The sequence below is a fragment of the Rana temporaria genome, chromosome 1 (genome assembly GCF_905171775.1).
Source record: "Rana temporaria chromosome 1, aRanTem1.1, whole genome shotgun sequence".
NCBI classification, from domain to species: Eukaryota; Metazoa; Chordata; class Amphibia; order Anura; family Ranidae; genus Rana; species Rana temporaria.
Genome location: NC_053489.1, coordinates 641,508,541 through 641,534,297, shown reverse-complemented (window position 1 = coordinate 641,534,297; position 25,757 = coordinate 641,508,541). Strand labels below are relative to the sequence as shown.

Here is a 25,757-nt window from a genome sequence, read left to right as displayed (position 1 = left end):
CTCCCCTGGCTGCCGGGCTAATAGGAGAGAGGAGCGGGGGCCTCACGCATGCGCAGTAGGGTTCCCGGCCTGAAGCCGAAAGGCTACACTGCCGGGTTACCCTACCCACAATGGCGGCGCAGCACCCGACAGCTGATGTAAACATCAGCTGTGGGTGCCGACATCGCTGGACTCCAGGACAGGTAAGTGTCCATTTATTAAAATCCAGCAGCTACAGTATGTGTAGCTGCTGGCTTTTAATTTTTTTTCAAGGCCGGAACACCACAGTAAGGACACCCAAAGACCTCTTGTTGTTGGGCATTACATTGTTGAATTTGCACTTATTGGTATGTTTTAAGGTTATGTTATTTTATTCTTTGGTTAATAAAATTGGCTTATGTGGCCATATAAAGCCCATGTCACTCAGTCTGTGTCTTTATTCTAAATTGTAGGGACCCAGGTTGATGAATCCTTTAGTCATGTGTCCTTGTGTATGAAAATCTCTCTATAATTCTGTAACACAGAGAAGTGAAGTGTGACGTATGAAGATGAGATCTAATTTGCATGTTTCCTGTCCCCCATATGTGATGTCGGGGGGTTTCCCCCCTAATGATTGCAGCTGTTATATAGGAGACATTGTACAGGTGACATCTCAGTAGTCTGTGTGTGTCAGTGCAGAGACATCAGGATGGCTTCTCAGGGGGTTCTGCTGCCTCTCATACTGCTTTATATTCAGGGTGAGGACATCATTTTAATGGTTGGGATGAATTGGTATTTTTTCTGGGCATAGATATTAAATGTTTCATGTTTTCTTATCCTCAGGGAGTTGGGCAGATATTACACTGACACAATCTCCAAATTATTTAAGTGCAAATCCAGGAGACACAGTCACCATGTCATGTAAATCCAGTACTGGTATCGGCAATGCGTTACACTGGTACCAACAGAAACCAGGACAACGTCCAACACTGATCATCAGATATGCAACCACTCTGCAGTCTGGAGCCCCAACCAGGTTCAGTGGATCGTATTCAGGAACAGATTTTACTCTTAAGATCAGCAACATAAAGGAAGAAGATGAAGCAATGTATCTCTGTCAGCAGAGTAACAGCTGGCCTCTCACACAGTGATACAGAGCCGTACAAAAACCTCCTTCCTCTTTTATCAGCAATGACATTTCACATCACATATAAGATACTGAACACATATCAGTTATTTCTATAGATAGACTGATATCAGTGCTCTGCATTTTCTCCAATCTTAGGGTTTTACTGAGCAAAACAAAAAAGTTTTTCTAGAAGGTTCCTGTGCCTCCCAAGTATCAACACTATAAATACTGTGACAGTCAAATGCACTATCACTACGTAAAGAACCTCATAGTGATGTGGATAGTGCATGGGTTAGAATACAAACCATCCCTGAACAGGTGTGAGACTAAGGCCCCGTACACACGGTCGGACCGAACCGATGAGAATGAACCGAAGTTCAGTTTCATCGGACCAAACCGACCGTGTGTATAGGCCATCAGTCTGTTTTCCTTCGGTCCAAAATTTTAAAACATGCTTCAAACCCGAACCGATGGACCGCTGCCCGATCGGACCAAACCGATGGTTAGTACAGAAAAGCATCGGTTCAAAAGCCGAAGCGTCGGTTCAAAACCCGCGCATGCTCAGACTAAATGAGGGGACGGGAGCGCTCGTTCTTGTAAACCTTGCATTCGTTTTTGAGATGGCACATTCTACATTTTTCAAAGTAGTGTTCCGTTTCTTGCTGAGCATTTGTTTCTTCGCTCTATTGCTAGAATGAACACGTTGTTTAGCTGATGCTATTTAGCCAGCGTTCTCCCATACAGAATTCTTTTCTTTTTTGCCTTTGCTTTTTTCCTTTTTTGGAATCATTTTTCCCTAGCCAGATGTCAAAAATATTTCTTTGTACTACACAATTTTGTTTTGCTTTTTTGTGCCAAGTTATCACACCAATGTTTTATATACTTAATTTTTTTTTTGTATATTTTTTTTTGGAGTTTAGCCTGTTTTTTTCTTTTTTTTTGCCAAGTTATCACACCAATTTCCCCCCCCCCCCAAAAAAAACACGGTTTCAATGTGATGTTTGGCACACCAATTTTGATTGAAGATTCCATATGCCAAAATTTCGAGAGGCACACAGTGGGTCAACATGTGCTATCTGCCATCACAGGATATCGATTGGCTTTGCTTTGTGGGTTCAAGCCTTTCCTTGCTACTCAAGTAGGTGAAAGGAAGGGTATGCCCCCCAAAACACATCCATCGATCACCCATGATGGCAGATAGCACATGTTGACAGATGGTATCAGGAGAGAATTCCCCATTTGGCCAGTCAAAATATGTGCATCTTGAAATTTTGGCTTGTTCTAGGTTTTTTTTTTTTTTTTAATGTAAAAAAAAATACAAAAAAAATCTAAAAAATACTTGTGCAGAAACAAAGACTTGTCTATTTTGTTACCAGAAATAAAACAATTTAGGGAGGTTGAGCACAGAATAAAACCCCCAAAAAAGATAAAATGGAGTGGCTTCTTCTTTCTATGCTCTATACCAGTATGTACATGTGTGACTACTGTGCAATTGTGTTAATTTAAGAAAACTGAGAACTACATTCGGCACTAGAAGTGCGCTAGAAGGAGAACCAGGGAGACAGAGAAAATGAAACCAAAGCAAGAATGACAAACAACTGTATAAATTCCAATGGTCAAATTATTTATTAGGTAATTAATATTTCTTTCTTTTGGGGGCCGAATTAGAAAGAAATATTTTCAGGCATAGCAATGGCCCCCCGACCCATGAAGTACTCAACATATTTGTCACGTGCCTCACGAGCAGATTGGGGCGCCAAGCCAGCGCGACCAGTGTCCATGCCAGGAAAGGTATCTGAGGGTAGTCCTGCCTCAGCACCAATGTTGGCTAGGTACGACTGGGAGTGCCTGCGTAAAAAATTGTGCAAAATGCAACAGGCATAAACAACAGTGTTCAATTTATATTCCGGCAGGTGTATCGCTGTCTGGAACAGGCGTAACCGGCTGGCGAGTATCCCAAAGGCTTTCTCGACTACCCCCTGAGCTCTGGCCAGCCGAAAATGTAAAACCCTCCTCTCCGGGGTGAGGGTCCTCTGGGGAAAAGGCCGCATGAGGTGAGGTCCAAGCCCGAAAGTTTCATCCGCGAGAAAAACAAACGGAAGTCCCTCCAAATTGTCTTCATCCTGTGGCAGTTCCAGACCACCAGATTGTAGACACTTGGCAAACTCCGTCTGCGCGAACACTCCCCCATCGGACAGCCGGCCGTTCTTCCCCACGTCCACATACAGAAACTCGTACTGTGCCGACACCACCGCCATCAACAAGATACTATGAAAACCTTTGTAGTTAAAATAGTACGACCCCGAACGGGGTGGCGGCACTATGCGGACGTGTTTCCCATCGATTGCCCCTCAGCAGTTCGGAAAATCACACCGCTGGGCAAATTGAGAAGCCACAGTCTGCCATTCCTGTGGCGTGGAGGGAAACTGTGGGGACAAACAAAAAATTACAAATAGAAATTTCCAAAACAAACATTGCAATCACAATTCCAAAAACATCCTTGTGCCACATCATTATGATAACATTTACTAGCATTGGAGTGAGTATTACATGGCCAAAAATATAGGCCCACTTCAATCAGACTCCTCACCCCTCTGATGGGGCATTAAACAATTTTAGGGGGGGTTCTAGCTGAGTGTAGGCCATAAAAATTTTAAAAATAAAAGAGATTGCGCTAAAGTGAAAAAATATTGAGTATATAAAAACACATGAATGTTCATAATAATAAATTCGTGTTGATAAGTCCAGAAAAGGCAAATTGTGTGTAAACAGTCTCCCAGATGTATAACAAATCCACACGAGAGAGTGCTTGAAAGGAAAGAACCTCCACCACAGTCAAATCAAGCCTCTTACCGAATGGAGTTGATCTCCAAATTATAAGAGATCAAAAACAGCCTGGTAAGAGATATGGATAGATGGTGTCCGATAAGAAGCCCAGATGATGGAAACCTCGTAACTCGTATCCTTAGAAGGACTCCCGATAAGCCATCCGAGGGTATGTAGGAATAAAAGGGGCTCACATAGTGTAAAACCTTAATTTATTTGTTTAAAATAAGTGAAAATACACTTACAATTCGTTCAAGTTTGCAGAGCACATAAAAGCCGGCCAGCTTAAGCATACACAGCCCGTATCCGGGTAGAGGAAAGACGAGGCGGTTTTCTGACGTCACCGCGTCTTTCCTCTACCCGGATACGGGCTGTGTATGCTTAAGCTGGCCGGCTTTTATGTGCTCTGCAAACTTGAACAAATTGTAAGTGTATTTTCACTTATTTTAAACAAATAAATTAAGGTTTTACACTATGTGAGCCCCTTTTATTCCTACATTCCTACTCAATGCTGAGTCGCTCGGCAAGTTGTGCTGCCCCAGTGTGAACCGGCTCTGATGGAAAGGTATTTGTTGAGGAATAGAAGTGGGTGGAAAGCACTTAAATCATATTGGCGAATTAACTTTAAACCTCTTTTAAAGCTTGACCCTTGAAGCGACACCCTCACAATACCTTAAAGTGGAAGTAAACCCTTCCATAAAGCCGTTTCATTTCCGGCATGTTCTGGAAATGTAACTCTCCCATTGGTTGCGCTCTCAACCAAACTGTCAAACTATCCAATGGCTGGTGTCATAACTGATCACATGTTCAGCATCATGGCAGTTGTAGATGAAACAGAGACAAAGATGGCAGCTTTCTTTGCCTTAACATGATAGGAGGGTTTACTTACACTTTAAAGTGGTAGTAAACCACAGTTAAAAAAAAGAAAATTTCCCCTGCCTCGCATACTAGCACATTATCAGAGACTTACCTAAAAATGAAGCCCTCCAGATGCATGCTGAGAGGGCTTCCATTTTCACCAGGTCTTCCTTGCAGGTTTGCAGCCTCCTGTTACATGAGTGGCCAGGGGGGCGCGATGACGTCACTATTTATAGCACAGGCTCTGAAGGTCCAGCACGGTATGTCAGACCTTCAGATCGCATGCGCCATGGATATCACCAGCTGCATGCTGCGTTAATATCTCCTAAACAGTGAAAGTTTAGGAGATATTCACAGTACCTTCAGGTAAGCCTTAATATAGGTTTACTACTCAATATAAGTGGTAAATCTGACTTTATTACCACTTTAACCCTCATATTGAATCTAGATCTTCAGCCTGGCCTAAAATATTGGGGATGATGGGTTATGTTGCTGACTTTTGGGTGAACAAATTAATTAATTAATTCTTAACATTTTCCTTTTAATGGACTGGCCATTTGAAAATAAGGAAGGATTTTTGTTAACGTGAATGTTGATTAAAGTTATTGCTTACATTTTAATAAAGTTACATTTTTAATTTGTTACTTCCTAAATTAAAACAGCAATTTTAATCCATAATTAGGGGCCTATATAGAAAACAATATTTTAGTTATTCATTGCCAAGGTTTGTTTCTACAGACGAACAAAGGTGCTATTGAGTTCCCCCTTTGGGAAAATGGCAAACATCCAGAGTCTGGAGTGAACCCGGTGTCATCAGGAACTTGAACGCAATGCTGCAGACCAGTACACAAATGTTTGAATAAAATATATTTATTGCATTTTTGAGTTTTAGAGTTTTCCAATCTAATTTTTATATTACAATCATTGTATATATGAGTGTTGTTGTATTTTATATGAATGGTCCCATGGATAGGAACCAGCCTGGGGCAGTGTACAGTCCTTGCTCCTTACAATGTAATCTCCATACCAAAATTAAAGTCTATTGTTTCTATATTGTATAAAAAAAATATTTAACCTTTCTGAATACTTACCTGAATCAAATATATGCTCCTTCCTCCTGCAGAATCTCACATGTCAGTGGCGTCACTAGGGTTGGTGTCATCTGGTGCGGTAAAGTATGGTGTCACCCCCCCCCCCCCCCCAATAACATTTTTCAAATATTTTTTACCCTACTGTTTGCTCTCTGTTCTCCTTTCTTCCCCTTTTCTCTCTCTCCCTATCCATCTTTCTTGTTCGTTCCATCCCTTCTTCTTTCTCTCCATTTTCTTTGTCCCCTCCCCCCCACCTCTCTTTCTCCAGAACCGGAATTCACATCTCAGGATCCTATAGGCCAGGGGCGTACCTAGAGCATTTGGCACCCGGGCGGATCCAATATCTGGCACCCCCCCCACGTTAAAATGTAAAAACACCCCACTGGGCCCCCTGCATACCTCTGTATCCTACAATATATTTTTGTTACTACTGTGTACCCCTCTCCACAACTGCACCTCTGGCCCCTTTACATTACACAGCACCCTGCATCACTGGACCCCTTTACATTACACAGTACCCTGCATCACTGGACCCCTTTACATTACACAGCACCCTGCATCACTGGACCCCTTTACATTACACAGCACCCTGCACCTCTGGACCTCTTTACATTACACAGCCCCCTGCATCACTGGACCCCTTTACATTACACAGCACCCTGCACCTCTGGACCTCTTTACATTACACAGCCCCCTGCATCACTGGACCCCTTTAAAATTACACAGCACCCTGCATCACTGAACCCCTTTACATCTCACAGCCCCCTTCACCTCTGGACCCTTTTACATCACACAGCACCCTGCACCTCTGGACCACTTTACATTACACAGCACCCTGCACCACTTTACATCACATAGCCCCCTGCACCTCTGGACCCCTTTACATTACACAGCACCCTGCATCACTGGACCCCTTTACATTACACAACACCCTGCACCTCTGGACCCCTTTACATTACACAGCACCCTGCACCTCTGGACCCCTTTACATTACACAGCACCCTGCACCTCTGGACCCCTTTACATTACACAGCACCCTGCACCCATGGACCCTTTACATTACACAGCACCCTGCACCTCTGGACCCCTTTACATTACACAGCACCCTGCATCACTGGACCCCTTTACATCTCACAGCCCCTGCACCTCTGGACCCCTTTACATTACACAGCACCCTGCATCACTGCACCCCTTTTACATTACACAGCCACCTGCACCTCTGGACCCCTGCATGTTACACAGACCCCCTTCAGTGCAGACACCCCCCTTAGTGCAACCCCCCCCTCAGTGCAAATCCCCCCCCTCATTGCAACCCCCCCCTCAGTGCAAACCCCCTCGGTGCAACCCCCCAGTGCAAACCCCCCTTAGTGAAAACCCCCTCAGTGCAAACACCCCCTTAGTACAACCCCCCCCTCAGTGCAAACACCCCCCCTTCAGTGAAATCCCCCCAAGTGCAAACACCCCCCCTCCCCATTCAGTACCTCAGTCCCCTCGGCCCCCTCCCCCTCTGTACACACAAACAGAGAGGAGGGGGCTGTGCCTGTGTACCGACTGCCGAGCAACAGCCCGTGGCTGTGAGAGGAGGGGATGGATGGTGCTGCTGTGTCACCCCACAACCCCCCTCCTCTTGTACCGCGGCGCTCGGCGCTCCGATTCTGCGGCGTTCATTGCTGCAGTCGCGGGGGGGGGGAGCCGCCCTCCCCACACGTCAACTAAAAAAAAAAAGAATTACATTTTTTTTTAAAAAATACATTTTTTTTTTTTTTTTTAATCGGGATGGTGTCACCCCTCTAGCGGGTGTCACCCGGTGCGGGCCGCACCCCCCACACCCCCCTAGCAACGCCTCTGTCACATGTGACACAATTCAGGGTATGTTGGGTGTCGGGTCCCCCGCTGTATTCAGTGTCCGGCTCCTATATCACTAATGTGTCCTTGTGTATGAGAATCTCTCTATAATTCTGTAACACAGAGAAGTGAAGTGTGACGTATGAAGATGAGATCTAATTTGCATGTTTCCTGTCCCCCATATGCAGACCTCCCAACTGTCCCTGATTTCGAGGGACTGTCCCTGATTTGGAGCAATGTCCCTCTGTCCCTCATTCTCCTCATTTGTCCCTCATTTTGGTCTGATCTATATAGATGTATATAAAATGCACTTTTTATCTATCAAAAAGTGTTTCCCAGTGCTAAACCCTTCATCTGATTTCTAAATTGCTGCATTTGTAAATTCCAAAAGCCAATATAAAGAAATAGTAGTGGTAAAAAAAGCACTTGTGGGTTTAACCAATCTTATTTTTTTGTACAATTCTCCTTTAAGGGGGCGTGACAAGGGGTGTGTCCTATGCCTACATACTTTTGCTGATAGGTGTCCCTCAGTCCCATCTCAGAAAGTTGGGAGGTATGCATATGTGATGTCGGGGGGTTCCCCCCTAATGATTGCAGCTGTTATATAGGAGACATTGTACAGGTGACATCTCAGTAGTCTGTGTGTGTCAGTGCAGAGACATCAAGATGGCTTCTCAGGGGGTTCTGCTGCCTCTCATACTGCTTTATATTCAGGGTGAGGACATCATTTTAATGGTTTGGATGAATTGTTATATTTTCTGGGCATAGATATTAAATGTTTCATGTTTTCTTATCCTCAGGGAGTTGGGCAGATATTACACTGACACAATCTCCAAATTATTTAAGTGCAAATCCAGGAGACACAGTCACCATGTCATGTAAATCCAGTACTGGTATCAGCAACATCTTAAACTGGTACCAACAGAAACCAGGACAACGTCCAACACTGATTATCTACTGGGCAACCAATCTGCAGTCTGGAGCCCCAACCAGTTTCAGTGGATCGTATTCAGGAACAGATTTCACTCTTAAGATCAGCAACATAAAGGAAGAAGATGAAGCAATGTATCTCTGTCAGCAGAGTAACAGCTACCCTCTCACACAGCGATACAGAGCCGTACAAAAACCTCCTTCCTCTTTTATCAGCAATGACATTTCACATCACATATAAGATACTGAACAAATATCAGTTATTTCTATAGATAGACTGATATCAGTGCTCTGCATTTTCTCCAATCTTAGGGTTTTACTGAGCAAAGCAAAAAAGTTTTTCTAGAAGGTTCCCGTGCCTCCCAAGTATTAACACTATGGGGTAATGTAAGGTGGGGCATTAATATAAAGGGGACACTGATGTAAGTTGGACTTTGATGTAAAAGTGATTCTGATAATAGGAGGGGCTCTGATGTTAGGGGGGATTCTAAAGTAAGGGGGACACTGATGTAAGGGGACAATGATGTAAGGGGACACTGATGTAAGAGGGGACACTGATGTAAGGGGACAATGATGTAAGGGTGCAATGACATAAGGGGGCACTGATGTAAGGGGGTATTGATTCTAAGGGGAGGCACTGATGTAAGCAGGGCATTGATGTATGGAGGACACTGATATAAGTGTAGCGCCCCCTTACTTTCAGTATGGTCACTACGCTAAAGTTAGTGGGGAATGGGAGAGTTATTTTGCTCCCATTGGCAATTTGTTAAATTTGGGCTGCTGTCATTCCTGAACTGTCCTATAGGTCAGTCTGCGCTCCAGGGTTGTCGTTTCCACCCCTGGGCAACAGGTGGCGCTGGAGGGGTTCTGGCAGAGCCACTTTTCCCCAGCAGCCAATTAGAGGAGTTGAGCCTCGCTGTGCATGCTGGGGGAGAGTATATCTGGGGCAGACAGCATTTTCTTTGGTTCTTTGCAGGTTCCAAGTTCCAGGTTCGGCACCCACCTTCAGGGTGTGCGCATCCAACGGACCCCGGCAATGGCCTTCCAGGCCAGGGTTACATGCTACGCGGAGCTCCATGTTCCTGATAGGGGCCCCAGTGACTTACTGGGTTCCCAACTCCATTGAGGAGATCCCAGGCTGTGTGCCGTTCGATGGGGGGTCGGCTTGAGGAGAACCCGGAGGCAGGTTATCCAACGGGGCTTGAACGAACCATCGGGGATCTGGTGACCGGGACATTGACAGGTACAATTCAACTGTCACCCGGTGACCCTAACTAAATTTACTGGGAGGATTCGCTCAATCCGCTCACCTCATTCAAGTATTAGGCCTGTGGCAGAGGCCCTAGAGCCAGGTCTGTGGCAGAGGACTGTTCCTCCCAGCAATCTAAAGTGACACTTCGGCTGCCAGGCTTGTGATAGGAGTCTGTCTGGAGGCACTTAACCCACTCTGGCTAGAGTGGCGTTAAACTGTAACTACTATCATTGTACTATTGTATTACTAAGAGCAGGATTGCTCTTCCTCATATATCCAGGCCTGATACTGTAAGGTTCTCTCTTTCTTCATCAACCTTCTTGCTCTACTATATGTTGATGTTGGCCATGTTGGGCCTGGAAATAAAGCATTTGAAAACCCTTATTCATCGACTGGACATTCGCTCACTACTCTACTCATCAACTACACCCCTAGACAACACTAAAGAGGTAACTTAATACGCCGATCCCAACATCAACCAGCGGCTCCTGAGGGGGTAGCGCTACATAAGGGGGGGCACAGATTTAGGGGGGCACTGATGTAAGCAGGACACTGATGTAAGCAGGGCATCGATGTAAGGGGGGCACTGTTGTAAGGGGGACACTGATGTAAGGGGGGCATTGATTCTAAGGGGGGGTACTGCCACTGATGTAAGGGGGCAGTGATGTAAGCAAGACACTGATGTAAGCGGGGCATTGATGTAAGGGGGATACAATTCTCCTTTAAGAGGGTGTGGCAGGGGTGTGTCCTATGCCTACATATGTTTTCTAAAAGGTGTCCCTCGTTCCCGTCACAAAAAGTAGAGAGGAATGTAATATATATCTTTATTCAGCACAACATTTTTAGAGGTAAGATTTAGTGCTGCACTATTTCATTTAAAAAATAATTTACTTTGGTTGTGGGGATTATATAGCAGTGCTAACAAGCTATACATTTGATAAGCACATGTTGCAGCGCAGGAGATATAAAGTAATTTTTTTCCATCCCTAATATTAAATAAGATCCGATAGACATAGATAGACATATGCATTCAATGCAAAATAAAGTGATTCTAGAAGTGGGTGACACCCCTGAAGATAAAGCAAGTCTGACTGCTCCGTAAACCCTTGTTGTGTATCCATTACCTCTACATTGAATTTCATTATGTAATTTATAAATATGTTTTTGCTGCCATCTATTGGTAATCCAGTGTAACTACTACATTTCATATTACTGGAGCCTGAAGTAATAAGATCCAGTTTACCTGATCACTATGATCACACCCTGGGATGGGGCAAAACACATTGGATGGCGTGGCTTGGGCAGAGTCTACTATCATTCTTATGACATCCGGCTTTGCACGGTGTGCAATGAATGAGATACTTCCAATGCCTTTACAGTATGTATGGAGTCAAGATGGCCTCCCATCTAGTCGGCGGTACTGTGAAAGCCTGAACAGAGACCCAAAGCTTCTTTTAGATCCACAATTTACTTGCATGTTTGGACTAGTTGGTTTAATCCTTAACTAAACAATTCAGTTTCCTTGATTAGTATCCAGCCTTGATATAGAACAGGGTTTAGAAGATCATTATCCATTTACAGTTGGATTTGACCAATGAACATTCATGTATAAAATTTTCACAAGTAAAACTACTTTGAATTAAACTGTCTTATTGGAAAGTTAAATTAGTGGTAAACTCACCCTGATGAATTTTCCCTATTTAAATCATTAAGACACACAGGGGGTTATTTACTAAAGGCAAATACACTTTGCACTACAAGTGCAAACTATAAATGCAAAGTACACTTGAAATTGCATTGAAAGTACACTTGGAAGTGCAGTCGCTGTAGATCCGAGGGGGACATGCAAGGAAAATAAAAAACAGCATTTTAGCTTGCACATGATTGGATGATAAAATCAGCAGAGCTTCCCCTCATTTCAGATCTTCCCCTCAGATTTACAGCGACTGAACTTCCAAGTGCACTTTCAATGTAATTTCAAGTGCACTTTGCACTTACAGGGCCAGATTCAGCGGATCTTTCTGCTGGCGTAACATATGTCATTTACGTTACGCCGCCGCAAGTTTTTTAGGCAAGTGCTTTATTCACAAAGCACTTGCCTGTAAAGTTGCGGCAGCGTAGCGTAAATCACGCGGCGGAATTCAAATTTGGCGGGTAGGGGGTGTGTATCATTTAAATGAAGCACGTCCCCGCGCCAAACGAACTGCGCATGCGCCATCCGTAAAATATCCCAGTGTGCATTGCTCCAAATGACGTCGCAAGGACGTCATTGCTTTCGACGTGAACGTAAATTACGTCCAGCCCCATTCACGGACGACTTACGCAAACGACGTAAAAATTTCAAAATTTCGAAGGCGGGAATGACGCCCATACTTAACATAGGATACGCCACCTAGGGGGGCAGCTTTATCTTTACGACGGCATACCTCTTACGGAAATGGCGTATCTTTACTGCGACGGGCAAGCGTACGTTCGTGAATCGGCGTATCTACTAATTTGCATATTCTACGCCAAACTCAATGGAAGCGCCACCTAGCGGCCAGCGGAAATATTGCTCCCTAAGATACGACGGTGCAGGCCGTTGTATCTTAGGTAGGTTTAAGTGTATCTCAGTTTGAGCATAAACTTAAACATGCGACGGGCTTAGATTGCGAGTTATGTCGGCGTATCTACTGATACGCCGGCGTAACTCTTTGTGAATCTGGCCCGTAGTCTGCACTTGTAGTGCAAAGTGTATTTGCCTTTCGTAAAAAACCCCCACAGTCTACTGATTGTTGTGTGTACATGGATTCTAACCTTCTCCATTCTCTTGTAATCCATAACTGTTCCTTTTTATGACATCACTGGCGCATGCGCCTATTTTCCCCTATTTACGGCACGCACGTTGAGCGGTCAGTCCTTTCATTACATGCCCTGGCTCCATCCTCCTCTCTCTGTGGCACTGCTTCATGATCCCGTGAGATTACAGTCCAATTCACATGTGCAGGTCTGCTAAAATACGGGGACATGGCTGCTATAGAAACCTCAGGATCAAAACAAATGACTGCGCATGCGCGAGATTACCGCAGGATCAGGCAGAAGAGGTGGAAGTACAGTGCACAGTGGAATCGGAAAACATTACCTAACATGGCACCGGCTTCTCCCAGGAAGAAATATTTTATAAACTACTTAAAGAAAAGTAAGAAACATGCTAAGGGGGGTAATATTAATACTGAGTGTTCTGTTAAAGGAGTTGTAAATAAAACATTTTTTTTTTCTGAAATGACTGTTTACAGGGTATAGAGACATAATAGTTAACTGATTCCTTTTAAAAAACGATTAAAAATAGATACAAATGAATCATATAATGTACCTGTAGTTTCTAGTTTCATTTTTGCATGTTTCCTGCTTCTCTGCTGTACAGAGCCACAGAGCCAATACAGGGCAGTGATGGTTTGGAAAACGAAACTGATTGGTGCTGTGGGGTTTTAGACACACAGTAATCACACCTCCTTGATTAGTGACCACAGAGAGAAAGCTCCCAGCACTGTGGTTATCAGGAAACAGACAACCAGTAAGTGTGGAGATCAGAGAAGAATTACAGCAACTTGAGAGCAAAAACGAACAATGAGGACATGAAAACAGCACTGCATTAAGGTAAAGGAAGCTATTAAGATAAAAAAAAATATTCCTTTACAAACCCTTTAAGCTTGTACTGGCTTTATTAAGAAGGAGCATTTGAGGGGGAAAATATGTACTACCGCTTTAAGCTGCCTGTGGATGGAGCTTATTTAGCAGGTGACCATACTGACATGATGGATTGAGGCCTAAAGGAGGTATGCCAATGTATAAAGTGCTGCTTAAAACTGTATACCAGACAGATAATAATATTTGCACGGAACTATTATCACTTGAATCATACCAACATAAAAGATGCTTATGCTGCTATTTATTTGTATTCGGAGGCTCTTGTGGATTGATAAGGAAAGGAAATAGAAGGAAAGTGACCCGGGGCAATGCACAGTCCTTGTTCCTTGGAGGAGCTTACATGTAATCTACAAAATTAATGAGACTCTGTTGTTTCTCTGTTTTAAAAAACAAAACAACAAAAAACAACAACAACAAAAAAACACATCAGGATACTTACCTTGTTGGGAGACAGCAAGTTCAATGCCTGCTGTGCTCCAGTGCTCCTTCCTCCTGCAGAATCTCACATGTGACACAATTCGGGGTATGTTGGGTGTCGGGTCCCCCGCTGTATTCAGTGGCCGGCTCCTATATCACTAATGTGTCCTTGTGTATGAGAACCTCTATAATTCTGTAACACAGAGAAGTGAAGTGTGACGTATGAAGATGAGATCTAATTTGCATGTTTCCTGTCCCCCATATGTGATGTCGGGGGGTTCCCCCCTAATGATTGCAGCTGTTATATAGGAGACATTGTACAGGTGACATCTCAGTAGTCTGTGTGTGTCAGTGCAGAGACATCAAGATGGCTTCTCAGGGGGTTCTGCTGCCTCTCATACTGCTTTATATTCAGGGTGAGGACATCATTTTATTGGTTTGGATGAATTGTTATATTTTCTGGGCATAGGTATTGAATTTTTTCATGTTTTCTTATCCTCAGGGAGTTGGGCAGATATTACACTGACACAATCTCCAAATTATTTAAGTGCAAATCCAGGAGACACAGTCACCGTGTCATGTAAATCCAGTACTGGTATCGGCAATGACTTACACTGGTACCAACAGAAACCAGGACAACGTCCAACACTGATCATCTATTATGCAACCAATCTGCAGTCTGGAGCCCCGGCCAGGTTCAGCGGATCTGGATATGGAACAGATTTCACTCTTAAGATCAGCAACATAAAGGAAGAAGATGAAGCAATTTATATCTGTCAGCAGAGTTATAGTACACCTCTCACACAGTGATACAGAGCCGTACAAAAACCTCCTTCCTCTTTTATCAGCAATGACATTTCACATCACATATAAGATACTGAACAAATATCAGTTATTTCTATAGATAGACTGATATCAGTGCTCTGCATTTTCTCCAATCTTAGGGTTTTACTGAGCAAAACAAAGTTTTTCTAGAAGGTTCCCGGGTCTCCCAAGTATCAACACTATTAGCTGGATTCAGCTATGGGCGCGCATCTTTGCGGCGGCGTATTTACACTACGCCGCCGTAAGTTAGCTAGGCAAGTACTGTATTCACAAAGTACTTGCCTGCTAAGTTACGGCGGCGTAGCGTAAATGTGGCCGGCGTAAGCGCGCCTAATTCAAATTAGGCTGAGGGGGCGTGTTTTATGTTAATGTGGGTTGACCTGACGTGATTGACGTTTTTTAAGAACGGCGCATGCGCCGTCCGTGTGCATATCCCAGTGTGCATTGCGGCAAAGTACGCCGCAAGGACGTATTGGTTTCAACGTGGACGTAAATTACGTCCAGCCCTATTCACGGACGACTTACGCAAACCACATAAAATTTTCAAATTTCGACGCGGGAACGACGGCCATACTTAACATTACTAGTCCAGCTATTTAATGGAATAACTATACGCCTGAAAATGCCTTACGTAAACGGCGTATCTGTACTGCGTCGGCCGGGCGTACGTTCGTGAATAGGCGTATCTAGTAATTTACATATTCTACGCCGAACTCAATGGAAGCGCCACCTAGCGGCCAGCCTAAAGATTGCACCCTAAGATACGACGGCGCAATTCTCTGTTTGAGAATACACTTAAACTTAGGACAGCGCAGATTCCGAGTTAGGTCGTATCTAATGATACGCCGGCCTAACTCTTACTGAATCTAGCTATATAAATACTGTGACAGTCGAATGCACTATCACTACGTAAAGAACCTCATAGTGATGTGGATAGTGCATGGGTTAGAATACAAACCATCCCTCAACAGGTGTGAGACTAAGAGGTCTACTTTTAAAAATGTCGCTGTGCTGTAATGAGCAATCCCCAGAATTTGCCTAATAAGGTTATTTTCTGTGAATGACGGCTCCATCTAGTGGCCATAACCAGGAAAATACCACATTATGGCCACTAGATGGAGTCAGGTGGGTGTTTTCCCACAAAAGAGAATCAGGCCAGCCCAGAGCTTTGAAGAAGCAGAAAGTGTACCATACACAAGGAATGTGAGTCTGAGTCCTGATGAAGCTGTCACCTGGGAGAAACAGTGTTTGAACAGGCAGGGATCAGTACAGCCCAAACCAGGAACTCTATAGCCAGAAAACTGTAATGAGGGGAATGTCGGCTCTGACCAGGCAAAAAGCTAAGAGGAAATTCTCAGACAGACTGCAGATCCAAGATTGCCTACAATAGCCTGAAGCGAGAACGTGTTCTGTTACATTAATGTGGTGCTGATCCCCTGTGTGGGAAGCCTGAGAGCCGGTTCTCACAGGGGCGACTCGTCAGGCGAATTAGTCGCCTGACAAGTTGCGCTCCGCTTTGTGCTATGGAACCGTTCTAATAGGAGTGACTCAAGTCGTCCCGACATAGAAAAGGGTTTCTGTACTACTTTGGGGCGACTTGCATTGACTTCAATACAGAAGTCATTTTGCAAGTCGCCTCTGAAGCCGTGGGCAGATCGCCTTGCTGAGTCGCTCAGCAAGTGGTGCCGCCCCAGTGTGAACCGGCTCTGATGGAAAGGTATTTGTTGAGGAATAGAAGTGGGTGGAAAGCACTTAAATCATATTGGCAAATTAACTTTAAACGTCTTTTAAAGCTTGACCCTTGAAGCGACACCCTCACAATACCTTAAAGTGGAAGTAAACCCATCCATAAAGCAGTTTCATTTCCGGCATGTTCTGGAAATGTAACACTCCCATTGGTTGTGCTCTCAACCAAACTGTCAAACCATCCAATGGCTGGTGTCATAACTGATCACATGTTCAGCATCATGGCAGTTGTAGATTAAACCGAGACAAAGATGGCAGCTTTCTTTGCCTTAAAATGATAGGAGGGTTTACTTACACTTTAAAGCGGTAGTAAACCACAGTGAAAAAAACAAACTTCCCCTGCATGTCATAATGTGCTAGTATGCTTCGCATACTAGCACATTATCAGAGACTTACCTGAAAATGAAGCCCTCCAGCAGCATGCTGCCCCCGCTGAGAGGGCTTCCATCTTCACCAGGTCTTCCTTGCAGGTTTGCAGCCTCCTGTTACATGAGTGGCCAGGGGGGCGCGATGACGTCACCATTCACAGCACAGGCTCAGAAGGTCCAGCACAGTATGTCAGACCTTCAGATCGCATGCGCCAGGGATATCACCACCAGCTGCATGCTGCGTTAATATCTTCTAAACAGTGAAAGTTTAGGAGATATTCACAGTACCTTCAGGTAAGCCTTAACCTGCCTAGCGGTATTCCCGAGTGTGGCTCGGGGTGAGATTTTTGTGCTACTATTGGTAACCCCGAGCCACACACGGGATTGCTTTGCTGGATGCTGGAAAAGGTTACTTACCTTTTCCCTGGGATCCAGCGATGTATTTCCGCAGTGCACGGCGGCCGGATGTTCCGCCCGATGCACTGTGTTCCCCTGATCTCCGTTCCCTGCGCCGTTACGACGCACGGGGGTGGAGAACGGCGCCACATTTAAAAAAAGTAAATAAACACAATACACACAGTATACTGTAATCTTATAGATTACAGTACTGTATGTAAAAAATACACACCCCCCTTGTCCCTAGTGGTCTGCCCAGTGTACTACATGTTCTTTTATATAATACAAAATTTTCTTTCTGCCTGCAAACTGTAGATTGTCCATAGCAACCAAAAGTGTCCCTTTATGTCAAAAGTGGTTTTAGAGCAGCTAGAAAACAGCAATAATAAATTATAATCACTTGCAGAATTGTGCTATAGCGATTTGTGGGGAAATTCATCATAAAAAATGAAAGTAATGACAGCGACAATTCTGCAACTGAGCAAATTTCAGTGTTTTTGATTTGATTACATTATTGAATCATTTTTATTATAATTATATTATTATTTGTTATAATTATTTATAATTATTTATTATATTATAATTTATCATTTGGTTTTTCAAACTTTATCATACCCGAGATGTCTACTAGACTCTTGTTTGGTCAGATTTAAGTGAGTAATTTCTAAGAATTACAGGCCTACAATGTAAAACGCCAAATTTCCTTGCAAAATAATTGTACCGCTTTCAGCACCTAAAATCTGAAATAATCATACCGCCAGGGAGGTTAATATAGGCTTACTACTCAATATAAGTGGTAAGACTGACTTTATTACCACTTTAACCTTCATATTGAATCCAGCCCTTCAGCCTGGCCTAAAATATTGGGGATGATGGGTTACCTTGCTGACTTTTGGGTGAACAAATTAATGAATTCTTAACATTTTCCTTTTAATGGACTGGCCATTTAAAGATAAGGAAGGATTTTTGTTAAAGTGAATGTTAATTAAAGTTTTTGCTTACATTTTAATAAAGTTACATTTTTAATTTGTTACTTCCTAAATTAAAACAGCCATTTTAATCCATACTTAGGGGCCTATATAGAAAACAATATTTTAGTTATTCATTGCCAAGGTTTGTTTCTACAGGCGAACAAAGGTGCTATTGAGTTCCCCCTTTGGGCAAATGGCAAACATCCAGAGTCTGGAGTGAACCCGGTGTCATCAGGAACTTGGACCCAATGCCTAGCTATGTAGTGTGGCAGAGGTGTGTAAATCACAGGACTGGTTGTACAGAAAAAAAAGATTAATTAGCTAGTAAAACAGAAAACAATTCTATTTTCATTGTGTATTGAGCTTCTTGCCTGGAGTTCCACTTTAAGTTTTATGATCTGTTCTGTTTCCATCAAGATACAAATCTGTAAAGAGTTTGTCATTTATTTTTAATAAAACAGGCTGGATTTTCATCAGGGTGTTGCTTACATAAAGTAGTGGTAGTTATGAAATTTCTCTTCTCTATATGTAACACATGAGACCAGTACACAAATGTTTGAATAAAGTATATTTATTGCATTTTTGAGTTTTAGTGTTTTCCAATTTCATTTTTATATTACAATGATTGTATATCTGAGTGTTGTTGTATTTTATATGAATGGTCCCATGGATAGGAACCAGCCCGGGGCAGTGTACAGTCCTTACTCCTTACAATGCAATCTCCATACCAAAATTAAAGTGAGTCTATTGTTTCTATATTGTATAAAAAAAAAGATTAAAAATATCTGAATACTTACCTCTCCAGGGGACAGTGAATCAAATATCTGCTCCTTCCTCCTGCAGAATCTCACATGTGACACAATTCGGGGTATGTTGGGTGTCGGGTCCCCCGCTGTATTCAGTGGCCGGCTCCTATATCACTAATGTGTCCTTGTGTATGAGAATCTCTCTATAATTCTGTAACACAGAGAAGTGAAGTGTGACGTATGAAGATGAGATCTAATTTGCATGTTTCCTGTCCCCCATATGTGATGTCGGGGGGTTCCTCCCTAATGATTGCAGCTGTTATATAGGAGACATTGTACAGGTGACATCTCAGTAGTCTGTGTGTGTCAGTGCAGAGACATCAAGATGGCTTCTCAGGGGGTTCTGCTGCCTCTCATACTGCTTTATATTCAGGGTGAGGACATCATTTTATTGGTTTGGATGAATTGTTATATTTTCTGGACATAGATATTGAATTTTGTCATGTTTTCTTATCCTCAGGGAGTTGGGCAGATATTACACTGACACAATCTCCAAATGATATCACTGCGAATCCAGGAGACACAGTCACCATCTCATGTAAATCCAGTACTGGTATCAGCAATGCGTTAAACTGGTACCAACAGAAACCAGGACAACGTCCAACACTGATCATCTACTGGGCAACCACTCTGCAGTCCGGAGCCCCAACCAGGTTCAGTGGATCTGGATCAGGAACAGATTTCACTCTTACAATCAGAGACATAAAGGAAGAAGATTTTGCAGTTTATTACTGTCAGCAGAGTTGGGATTACCCTCTCACACAGTGATACAGAGCCGTACAAAAACCTCCTTCCTCTTTTATCAGCAATGACATTTCACATCACATATAAGATTGCACTGAATGATCGGTTATCTCTATAATTAGACTACAATTAGCTCTGTGCAGTTGCTCCAAACAGTGTTTTAGTCAGCAAAACAAAAAAAATGTTTTAAGCTCCCATGTCCCCCAAGTATCACCACGTTATACAGACTGTAAAAGATAAATGCTCTGTCACTGTGTAATGAACCTCATAGTGGATAGCGCATCGTTTAGCGTAGAAACCATTTTTGAACAGGTGTGAGACTAAGAAGTCCACTTGATAAAGAATTTGCTGTGCTGTGCCATAAGGAAAAAATTCCCATAATTTGCCTAAAAAAAGTTATTTCCTGTGATTGTCAGCTCTGTCTAGTGGCCATAATGCGATACTTTCCTGAAACACAGTAATCAGGACAATACCACATTATAGCCACTATATGGAGTCAGCTGGATGTTGTCCCACAAAAGGTAATCAGGCCAGTCAGAGCGGTGAAGGAGTAGAAGGTGTAGAAGGAGTAGAAAGTGGAGAAGGTGTAGAAGGAGTAGAAGGTGTAGAAGGAGTAGAAGGTGTAGAAGGAGTAGAAGGTGTAGAAGGAGTAGAAGGTGTAGGAGGTGTAGAAGGAATAGAATGTGTAGAAGGAGTATAAAGTGTAGAAGGTGTAGGAGGTGTATAAGGAATAGAAGGTGTAGAAGAAGTAAAAAGTGTAGAAGGTGTAGGAGGTGTAGAAGGTATAGAAGGTGTAGAAGGTGCAGAAGGAGTAGAAGGTGTAGAAGGAGTAGAAGGAATAGAAGGAATAGAATGTGTAGAAGGAGTAGAAAGTGCAGAAGGAGTAGAATGAGTAGAAGGTGTAGAATGAGTAGAAGGTGCAGAAGGAGTAGAAGGAGTAGAATGAATAGAAGGTGTAGAAGGAGTAGAAGGAATAGAAGGTGCAGAAGGTGTAGAAGGAATAGAAGGTGTAGGAGGTGTAGAAGGAGTAGAAGGTGTATAAGGAGTAGAAGGTGTAGAAGGTGTAGAAGGAGTAGAAGGAGTAGAAGGTGCAGAAGGAATAGAAGGAGTAGAAGGAGTAGAAGGTGCAGAAGAAGTAGAAGGAGTAGAAGGTGCAGAAGGTGTAGAAGGAGTAGAAGGAGTAGAAGGTGTAGAAGGAGTAGAAGGTGCAGAAGGAATAGAAGGTGCAGAAGGTGTAGAAGTTGTAGAAGGAGTAGAAAGTGTAGAAGGAGTAGAAGGAATAGAAGGTGTAGAAGGTGTAGAAGGAGTAGAAGGAGTAGAAGGAGTAGAAGGTGTAGAAGGAGTAGAAGGTGTAGAAGGTGTAGAAGGAGTAGAAGGGGTAGAAGGAGTAGAAGGAGTAGAAGGTGTAGAAGGGGTAGAAGGAGTAGAAGGTGTAGAAGAAGTAGGAGTAGAAGAAGTAGAAGGTCTAGAAGGAGTAGAAGGTGTAGAAGGAGTAGAAGGTGTAGAAGGAGTAGAAGGAATAGAAGGTGTAGAAGGTGTAGAAGGAGTAGAAGGTGTAGAAGGAGTAGAAGGAATAGAAGGTGTAGAAGGTGTAGAAGGAGTAGAAGGTGTAGAAGGTGTAGAAGGAGTAGAAGGTGTAGAAGGAGTAAAAGGTGTAGAAGGAGTAGAAGGTGTAGAAGGAGTAGAAGGTGTAGAAGGTGCAGAAGGTGTAGAAGGAGTAGAAGGTGTAGAAGGTGCAGAAGGTGTAGAAGGAGTAGAAGGTGTAGAAGGAGTAAAAGGTGTAGAAGGTGTAGAATGAATAGAAGGAGTAGAAGGAGTAGAAGGTGTATAAGGTGCAGAAGGTGTAGAAGGAGTAGAAGGTGTAGAAGAAGTAGAAGTGGAAGGTGTAGAAGGTGAACCGTAAACAAAGAATGTGAGTCTGTGTTCTGATCAGGCTGTCACCTGGGAGAGACAGTGTTTTTTTACCAGGCAGGGAGCAGTACAGCCCAAACCAGGGACTTTATAGCCAGAAAACTGTAGTGAGTGGTATTGCTCACCCGAATGTGTCCCTCTCACTGGCCTAGCAGCCGGGATTAAGCACTAATTTATAGGATGCATTTAGGTGAAAAAACACGAACCCTTACTGTTACAACCTCTTTAAGATTGTGCTAAATGAGGATCAGAGATTTCTATGGATAGACTGATTGTAGTGCTCTGCATTTTCTCAGGTTTTTGATGGAGAGATATGCCCGTAGCTTTGAAAAAAAGTGAATAAGCATAGGAAAGAGTGGAAGGAAACCTGACAGTAGGGGGTTAACTAGTTTACATTTCTGGAAGTTATGTCGCTTACCTGATTGGCTGAGCAGCATAGGTGTCGGTAATACTGGGCTATTGAGGCTGGAGCCCCAAATGTGTGCTCAATAGCCCAGAGTGTCAGCTGCAATATTAACAACGGAGTGATATGCTGCTGCGGCCCAAGGAAAGGAGCAGGAGTTTAGGAGAACGGCGGCGGCGCTCGATTTTTCTTGTATGGAGCCGGCGCGGTGGTGCCCCCTCCTATCTCTCGCTGTGTGTATGGGCAGCAGCCAGCATGAGTAATGGCCAATGTGGCTTGGAGTGGGAAAGAAGAGAAGATAACGCTATTAAGGTGCTTCTGGGGGTCTCTCTCTCTCTCATAATATCCACTCAGATGTACAATGGGTGCTGATTTTCTTGCTTTTCATGGGCACACTGGCTGCATTTGATGGGGCACAGTGGCTGCATATGATGGGCACAGTGGCTGCATATAATGGGCACAGTGGCTGCATATAATGGGCACAGTGGCTGCATATGATGGGGCACAGTGGCTGCATTTGACGGGCACAATGGCTGCATTTGACGGTAGGTCAGTGTATGTCAAGTAGGTCAGTTTGTGTCAGATAGGTGAGTGTGTGTCAGGTAGGTCAGTTTATGTGTCAGGTAGGTCAGTGTATGTGTCAGGTAGGTCAGTGTATGTGTCAGGTAGGTCAGTGTATCAGATAGGTGAGTGTGTGTCAGGTAGGTCAGTGTATGTCAGATAGGTGAGTATGTGTCAGGTAGGTCAGTGTATGTCAGATAGGTGAGTATATGTAAGGTAGGTCAGTGTATGTGTCAGGTAGGTCAGTGTATGTCAGATAGGTGAGTGTGTGTCAGATAGGTGAGTGTGTGTCAGGTAGGTCAGTGTATGTCAGATAGGTCAGTGAGCGTTGGGTATTTCAGTGCACGTCAGGTAGGTAACACCCCCCGATGCCGGACTCAGACTTCGGGCTGATGCCCCTGGTCTTTTTGCCACCTAGCAACGCCCCTGCTGAGCAGACAGGGTAATTGATAGAAGCAATAAGATGATAGTTATTGGGGAGGAGTGAAGTAGATCAGTTGCAGATCTGAAGTCGTTGGAGGAACGTCCCTCCCTCCCGTCCTGTTTTGGTTTGTGTTCTCTGAATTTGTATTAATTTGTAGTTGTTGGCAGTTTGAGGTCCTTGATGGGGGGTCTAAATATGGTGTGATTGGTAAAACAGTGGGGCCCATCTTAGGTATGGGGTCCTATAGTTTGTCTGGTTCAATTTAGACTCACCAGGTAGTGGTGAGGTTGGTATGTGTCTGAGGTCAGCTAGGATAGTCCCCGAGGCGGTGTTTGGCATCTGGGGACAAAACTTAGCAAAAATGGTGAAACAGACACAACGTTTCTGGTACAGGGTACCATCAAGGACCTGCAACCATTATGACCTGGATTGTTATGTCGTTATTATGTTTTCTGTTATTTATAAAGTTATGTTAATAAAAGGCCGAAACAGCCATGTTAACTCCACGCCTGAGTAGTGTTGTCGACCGCTCGCCATCATTTGACGGCGGCAGAATGGCTCCCCTGTGCAAATCGCCGTAGCTGTACGGCGGGCGCTTTAAGGGATATACGGGCGCCGCGTCACTGAGGAGCTGATGCGCGTGCCCGGCGGCCTGCTATGTCCGCCAGGCACCCACGATCACTCGCGACAGACCAGGGACATGGATTTGTGTGTGTAAACACACAAATCCACATCCTGTCAGGGGAGAGGAGAACGATCGCGTGTTCCTAGTATATAGGAACACACAATCGGTGTCCTCCCTCAATCAGTCCCATCCCCCCACAGTTAGAACACACAATGAGGGAACAAGGGAACACATTTAACCCCTTGATCCCTTCCCTGCCAGTGACATTTATACAGTAATCAGTGGCTATTTATAGCACTGATCGCTGTATAAATGTCAATGGTTTAAAAAAAGTGTCAAAAGTGTCTGATCTTTCTGCCGCAAATTCATAAACAAGGCATCTCCCTGTTCTGCCTAGTGACAGGACACTGATCGTCTGCTCCCTTTCATTGGGAGCAGTGATCAATGTCGTGTCACAGTAAGCCCCATCCCCACACAGTTAGAATCACTCCCCACTAAACCCCTTCCCTGCCCTCTACTGGTTAACCCCTTCCCTGCCAGTCACATTTATAAAGTAATCAGTGCATTTTTATAGCACTGATCGCTGTATAAATGTGAATGGTCCCAAAATAGCGTAGAAAATGTCAGATGTGTCCGCCATAATGTCACAGTCACGATAAAAATCGCAGACCGCTGCCATTACTAGTAAAAAAAGTAAATTTCAACAAAAATACCATAAAACTATCCCCTATTTTGAAGACGCTATAACTTTTGCGCAAACCAATCAATATACGCTTATTGCGTTTAAAAAAAAAATATTGTATAAGAATACGTATCGGCCTAAACTGAGGAAAAATATAGTTTTTTTATATATTTTTGTGGGATATTTATTATAGCAAAAAGTAAAAAATATTGCTTTTCTTTCAAAATTGTCGCTCTATTTTTGTTTATAGCGCAAAAAATAAAAAGGTGCTAAAATACCACCAAAAGAAAGCTCTATTTGTGGGAAAAAGGACGTCAATTGTTTGGGAGCCACGTCGCACGACCGCGCAAATTTTCAGTTAAATCGACGCAGTGCCGAATCGCAAAAAGTGGCCCGGTCATTTGGCAGCCAAACCCTTCGGGGCTGAAGTGGTAAATGCCTGTAGCTTTAGCCCCATCTTGTGGCCAAAAAGCAGTATAGTTTACTGAACTACCTCAGTGAGAAAACAATACAATATTTTAGCCATTAGATGGAGCTGATGATACAGGAATGAATGCTTCTGACATTCATACAGCAAATGGTTTATAAACAGACCCCTAAGATTGTAATCTTTCATTGTCTTTAATAACACTTCTCCACCAACATGCAGTGTGATTTCGTAATGTATTTGTTTTTAGGATATCATAGTGAGGTGAAATTATGATACAATATGCTATGTAATAAAACATTCTGTTTTACTTGACAGGCTGATTTAACCACTTCCCTCCCAGCCTATAGTAAATTGAAGGCTGGGCGGGCCTCACATCCAACCGGGTGGATGTCATATGACGTCCTCCTGAATAACTCCTCACATGCGCCCGCAGGGCTGCACTGCGGCACGATTGGTCACTGGCTAGGTCCACTGGCTTTGTCCACAGCCAATGACTGCTCACTGTGCTGGCCTTCTGCCAGTACCATGTGACTGCTGTAACCAATCACAGCAGGTCACATGACAGTTGTAAACAATGGATGGCCTCCTTTCAATCCAACTTTCCTGTTGTCACTTTTCATTACTGATTGATGAAAATTACAGGCATATTAACAATCAAAAAAGTTGCCATAGTCGCCTTTTATATTGATAAAGATTCTGGTGAAACCCAGTATTAGTTTTACCACCTTGTTGATCTCACTGAAGCAACTGCTGATTCTAGTTTTGAGCAGATTAAATGCTTCCCGCCCGCGTCATTGTAAAATGATGGACGGACAGGAACCCTATTGTTCTGGCAGGACTTCCTTCCGAGAACATGCCTCCCACAGCCGTCC

The 25,757-nt window shown here is 43.6% G+C and overlaps 4 gene segments (V, D, J or C); all 4 read left to right on the top strand.

Annotated features, from left to right (window-relative positions):
• Positions 1–612: 612 nt before the first annotated feature.
• LOC120924510 lies at positions 613–1,361 on the top strand. The segment is given in 2 exon segments: positions 613–716; positions 802–1,361. Coding segments are annotated over 2 exon segments (357 nt in total).
• A 7,012-nt stretch (positions 1,362–8,373) lies between these two features.
• On the top strand, positions 8,374–8,878 carry LOC120943329. The segment is given in 2 exon segments: positions 8,374–8,422; positions 8,508–8,878. Coding segments are annotated over 2 exon segments (420 nt in total).
• Positions 8,879–14,237: 5,359 nt separating this feature from the next.
• Positions 14,238–14,818, top strand: LOC120924507. The segment is given in 2 exon segments: positions 14,238–14,409; positions 14,496–14,818. Coding segments are annotated over 2 exon segments (357 nt in total).
• Positions 14,819–19,430: 4,612 nt separating this feature from the next.
• Positions 19,431–19,873, top strand: LOC120943320. The segment is given in 2 exon segments: positions 19,431–19,479; positions 19,566–19,873. Coding segments are annotated over 2 exon segments (357 nt in total).
• The last annotated feature ends 5,884 nt before the right edge of the window (positions 19,874–25,757 follow it).